The sequence below is a fragment of the Theropithecus gelada genome, chromosome 17 (genome assembly GCF_003255815.1).
Source record: "Theropithecus gelada isolate Dixy chromosome 17, Tgel_1.0, whole genome shotgun sequence".
NCBI lineage: Eukaryota > Metazoa > Chordata > Mammalia > Primates > Cercopithecidae > Theropithecus > Theropithecus gelada.
This window is the reverse complement of record NC_037685.1, coordinates 49647568-49653567: the sequence shown is the minus strand read 5'-3', so window position 1 is coordinate 49653567 and position 6000 is coordinate 49647568. Positions and strand designations below refer to the sequence as shown.

Sequence of the window (6000 nt, the reverse complement as noted above, 5' to 3'; positions counted from 1 at the left end):
CCTGATCTCGGCTCACTGCAACCTCTGCCTCCTGGGTTCAAGCGATTCTCCTGCCCCAGCCTTCCGAGTAGCTGGGATTACAGGCATGTGCCAGCACACCAGGCTAATTTTTTTTTTTTTTGTAGAGACGGGTTTTTCTATGCTGGTCAGGCTGGTCTCAAACTCGTGACCTCAGGTGATCCACCCACCTCAGCCTCCAAAGTGCTGGGATTACAGGCATGACGAATGTCCCCTTTTTATAAGGACACCAGTCATATGGGATTGGGGGCCCACCCTACTTCAGTGTGACCTCATGTCAACTATTTATATCTGCAGTGACCGTATTTCCAAACAAGGCCACATTCTTAGTTCTGGGGGTTAGAACTTCAACACATGAATTTAGGGGAGACACAATTCAACCCAGATCAGAGGGAGTGGACTCTGGGACAGGGCAGGGAGCAGCCTTCCAGGCAGAGGTAGCCCTAGTGTCAAGGACATGCTCTGGACAGCCCTGGGCAGTGACATAACAAGAAGTCCAAAGACAGGCAGTCGGCCCTGGCTGTAAGGACATCACCCAGCCAAGGGTCTGATCTGGGACTTTGCTTGCTGGGAGCATTTTCCCAGGTGTGGTCTGAAAACCTCAAATGGCAGAAGCCAATTTGGAAGGTTCACAGAACAAACTCTATTTTGATATCTATTTGTTTAAATGGGTAGGGAGAAAATGTAACTAGCACTACAAACTAATGTTTTATTAATGAGAGGATATGAATGAAGTAGCTAAGTTTTAAAAAGGTGAACCAGTTTTAAGAAAAAAATATCAATCCTATGTAGATATAAAAGTCCATATAGGGCCAGGAGCCGTAGTTCACACCTGTAATCCCAGTGCTTTGGGCTTTGGGAGGCCAAGGCAGGAGGATCCCTTGAGCCCAGGAGGTCAAGGGTGCAGTGAGCCATGACTGTACCACTGTACTCCAGCCTGGGTGACAGAGTGAGATCTTGTCTCAAAAACAAAAACAAAAACAAAAAAACAACAACCCACATGCAGATGGTATCTGAACGACAAGTTTTGGAAACTGTTCTTGCATCCATTTTTAAGCAGATTTGCCCTCTCAAAAGATGGATCTGCCAGCGTAGTGGATGTGGATAGGAATCGAGAAGGGGCCAAGGAGAAAACAGCAAGGCTTGGAGGCCCACGTTGAGTCCTGAAGGTGTCATCACAGTGGGCTCCCTGACCTCCATCCTCATAGCCAAGCTGCAAGTCTGACCCGGGTCCCCCCACTCCTCCACCCCAAGTCATCACTCCCTCCCTTAAATGGCACAACAAAACCCCTCATTGGTTCCCAAACGTTTTGAAATTAAAAAGCCACTCCTTAACATGGCATGCTTGGTATGGAACATCAGCTGGGGCTTGCCTTCCTCTCCAACTCCACGTCCCTCAGGGCGCACTGCTCCTGGTGTAATACCAACGCTCGAGATGCCCATCAATGTCTGTCACACGTATGGACACTGTATCACTGTGCCATTCACACAACAGAGCTCTGCCCCATTTCTACAATTGCTCACACAATACAATCCTTTTTTGGAAAAAAAAAAATTCCAATCTAAAGGCAAGCTTAATATGTTTTGAGTTTTCCTGTTTTCTTTCACGGATTTGGATCCTATCTTCAAATGCCTAAGTTGGCTTCTGTATGGTTGCTTCATCAGATGAAAAAAATGTTATGACTCTACTCTTTTCTTCTCTTTGGAGCTTTTTAAAAATGAGAGTCCCAAAGGAAATCTGAGATTGGTAATGATTATGTTACAGGAAAGGGGTCCCAATTCAGACCCCAGCAGAGGGAGGGTTCTCGGATCTCACTCAAGAAAGAATTGAGAGTGAGGCCACAGAGTAAAGTGAAAGTAAGTTTATTAGGAAAGTAAAGGAATAAAACAATGACTCCTCCTTAGAGCAGCCCGAGCGCCTTGGTTGCCCATTTTTATGGCTATTTCTTGATGATATGCTAAACAAGGGGCGGATTATTCATGCCTCCCCTTTTTAGACCATATAGGGTAACTTCCTGATGTTGCCATGGCATTTGTAAACTGTCAAGGCGCTGGTGGGAGCGTAGCAGTGAGGATGATCAGAGGTCACTCACTCTTGTGGCCATCTTGGTTTTGGTGGGTTTTAGCTGGCTTTACTGCAACCTGTTTTATCAGCAACGTCTTCATGACCTGTATCTTGTGCTGACCTCTTACCTCACCTGTGACTTAGAATGCCTCAACCCTCTGGGGACGCATCCCAGTAGGTCTCAGCCTCATTCTACCCAGCCCCATTTAAGATGGAGTTGTTCTAGTTCAAATGCATCTGACAATTACAAGAGTTGGGAAAACCTGGGTGACCAACCATGTAGACCACTGGCATTGGGAATAGTCAGTAGACACCATCCTATCCACAATCCTCCTGCCACAGTTACAAGATCTGTCCTGGGGATTCATCACCAAGTATATATGTCAGTCTACTCCAGTACAGCTACATAAATATGTATACAGTCGAAATAATCTTTTAAAAAAACCCAGTCATCTGAAGCCAGGAAAGACGTACACTGAGTATCCCATCACTACAACCTATTTTATCTTCCTAGCCTTTAAGACTTGATGCAAAATAAATTCCAAAGTTAAAAAAAAATCTAACAGTGGGTTGGAACCTAGGTCTGGATAGTATTATAAGCTCTGCTGCAGGCATGCAGTTTGCCCTCGGGCAAATTCCTTGACCTACCACTGGCTCTGTTTCACCATTCCCAGAATGCAGCCTAGCCAGTAATCCCTCCCTTTCATTATATGGAGAACAAGATACACTCACGTCCCTTTGCAGAATGGGACGCCTCTTTCCTAAGAAAGATTGAAATCATTATCAGGGGGATATATTTTAAAGAGATTAGATTAAAATAAACATGGCATGTGAAAAGAAAAATGATTAAGTTCTAGAGTAAACAAAACCTGAAATGAGTTTATAAATATAGTCTATTCTCACCCTTTTGGTCGAAACAAAAAAGTATTGCTTGGTTATTCTTTCCAGCCTCACTAATAGATTACAAACTCCTTGAGAGAAGATAGATTCTATGTGTCATACTTTCCATTCATTAGCAATTGCTCACTGAACTGAAATATTTGCTACTTCCTCACTAGAGTGCTTCTCAATGTGTTTCATTCAGCATTGTACTCAACAAACGTTTGCTGTATGAAGAAATGTCTGTGTTGAGTAGTTACACCACTAGTTAACAATTTCCCTTTGTTAAATATTAGGTTTCTATTTTTTGTTTTACTAACCAATGCTGCAATATGCCTTCTCGTGCATCAGTGTTTCCCTATACATCTAATTGCCTTGTTAAAGTTCAATTTCTGTGACGTAGAATTTTGCAAAAAGGAAGGAAATTTACACAGCGGAAAACTATATATACAAATGAAACAAAATACATGATTTTAAAACACCGCATATTTAGAAGGAAAGGAAATATTCATAAACATTGCGGTTATTCCTCAATAATGAAATCACTGATGCTTTCACAATCAGAACAAAATTACATATGTAAAAAAGCCCATGATACTGTCATTCGAAACAAGGAATTTAGTATTCCCTTACAATTACACAGTTCTCAACAACAAGCCTTTTATTTTTTGCTCTGTCTGGTCTTCTGGCTCATCTCTTAAAGCTGCAAAAGTATAGTGTAGCCCACTGCACTTGGTTCCGAGGAAGGCGTCCCTCAGACAAAACCGAGGAATGTCCTGCTCTGTAAGGAACTAGGACTTGTTGATTCTCAGATTTTAATGCGGAGCCCTGCTCTCCGTAGGCGCTCCATAAATTTTAACCGGACATCTTCACCGCGCTCTACCGGGCCTCGGGGAGACCCGTGGCTCCCACCTGCTCTGGGCGCTGGCCCGCGGAGCCTCAACCTGCGCCCCCGGCAACCGGGACTCCCCGCCCAGACCGGCTCCCACGCTGGAGACACCACGGTCCGCACCCGGGGCGCAGCCGAGACCCACAGCGCGGGCGGCCACCGGCCCCGCTCACACCAATGCCTGGCCGCTCTACGCCCCCGAGCCCCCACACAGCCAGCCCCGTGACCTCAGAGCCCCGGAAGCTGCCGTAAGCAGCGGCCCAGCCAGGCCCCGCCCCCAGTACCAGAGCTCCAAGCGTTGATTCTAGACAGGCCCCGCCCTCTGTCTGGCTACTCCAGGCCCCGCCGCTCCAGGCCCCGCCCCCTGCCCGGACGCTTCAGCCGTCCCCTGGCCCAACCCCCTGCCCGGCTACTTCCAGGCATCCTCTGGGCTAGACCCCGCCCCCTACCAGCCGCTTCAGACGTCCGAGCTCCAGGCCCCGCCCTCCGCCCGGCTGCTCCAGGCGTCCTCCGGCCCAAGTACCGCCTCCTGCCCGGCCGCTCCAGAGGTCCGCGGCTCCAGGCCCCGCCCCCTGCCCGGCTGCACAAGCCGTCCTCTGGCCAGGCCCCGCCCCCAACCCGGCCGCTCCAGGCCCCGCCCCGCCCCCTCTGTGCGCGCTCCGCTCGGCAGCCTGTGGGACGCGACCGCGGCGCTAGTCTCGTTCCTTTGTGCTTCCGCGGCGGCGGCTTCTCGAGTCCTCTCCGACGCGTCCTCTCGGCTAGACAGCCCCGCGCTCTCCAGTGACGGACCATGTCGGCGGCGGGAGCGGGCGCGGGCGTGGAGGCGGGCTTCTCCAGCGAGGAGCTGCTCTCGCTCCGCTTCCCGCTGCACCGCGCCTGCCGCGACGGGGACCTGGCCACGCTCTGCTCGCTGCTGCAGCAGACGCCGCACGCCCACCTGACCTCTGAGGACTCCTTCTATGGCTGGACGCCCGTACACTGGGCCGCGCACTTCGGCAAGGTGGGCGCGAACGCTTTAAGGCGCCATTTTCCGCGGCTGTCCAGTGGGGGGTCGGTGAAAGCGGGTCTGAGGTGCGGGGGACGCGGGGCGTGCCGGGATCGCGGGGCGGAAGCAGGGTCGGCGGCGCCTATAATTCGCGGGGCCTAAGGCGCCTGTGCGGCAGCGCTCGCCGTCAGGGGCCGCGGCGGGGCAGCCGGGGGGCGCGGGGCGTGCCGGGAGCGCTGGGCGGAAGCGGGGTCGGCGGCGCCTGCGCCCCGAGGGGCCTAGGGCGCATGTGCGGCGGCGCGTGTAGCAAGTTTCTAACAAGGCGGGCTCCAGGAGTCCCGGCGCCTGTCGGCCGGAGCCTGCGCGCGCGCGCGGATGGCGCGGGGCCCTCCAGGCCGGGCGGGAGGCGCGGGCGATTTCGCAGAGCCGGGTATTATGCCGCGTAGTCGCCGCGGCGGCTTACGGGGAGCCGAGGCGGGGTCGGAGGCGTCTTTCGCCCTCGCGGTGCCGGAAAGAGGCGCGCGGGGAATGCCCGGGCGCGGTCGACCTTGTGGTTGGGCACACCCTCGCCGGGAGCCAAGGGCCGCGCTGCGGACGAGCTCAGCCGAGGACCGAGCTCCCCGCGGGACTGGAAAGCTCGGGCAGCTGTGTGGGATGGAGGCCGGCTCTCCAGCTTCTGGGTTTGCCTTAAAGCTCGTAACTGGCCCCGCTTCAGGAAAATTAGTGACGGCTGTGTTTATCTGGGATCTAAATTACTGCAGAAGTGGTGAAATTAAGCAGAATTCTCTTCCCGTGGAGCCTTTACGTTCCCCTGTTTTTTTAAACTGAAAATTGTGAGGGAACGCAGTGCTGCTCTAAGGTTTTAAAACATAGCTACAGTTTCCTCCTCTGTGAAATCGTTGGGGTGCTTGCTCAGAGAAATCTTAAAATGAGATTTCACCGTCCTTTTCAGAAGTGGCTGGTTTTAATGATTTTTTTAATGATTAATATTTTTAATTCACTAAAATTCAGGGATATTTATAGTGTTTTTCTCGTAAATGATGAGATGGGGTTAAATAGTTTTGCAGAAATATGTGGGAGATAATGTGAAATAAGTTATTTTAAGAAGGCCTGGCCCTGGTAGTATCGTTACCAGCTGACAAAGTTGCGCTTTACCTTGCTGCC

General features: G+C 51.5%; 1 protein-coding gene across 3 annotated transcripts in view; it reads left to right on the top strand.

Moving 5' to 3' along the window:
• Positions 1-4465: 4465 nt before the first annotated feature.
• ANKRD10 (ankyrin repeat domain 10) overlaps positions 4466-6000 on the top strand; it is a 36602-nt gene continuing 35067 nt past the window's right edge. For all 3 annotated transcript variants that reach the window (XR_003116453.1, XM_025364012.1, XM_025364013.1), the window contains exon 1: positions 4466-4851. Coding sequence is in view for 2 of the 3 variants with exons in the window: in XM_025364012.1 (XP_025219797.1) it covers positions 4642-4851 (210 nt within the window). In the remaining variant the exon portion in view is untranslated. The remainder of the gene's footprint in view (positions 4852-6000) is intronic.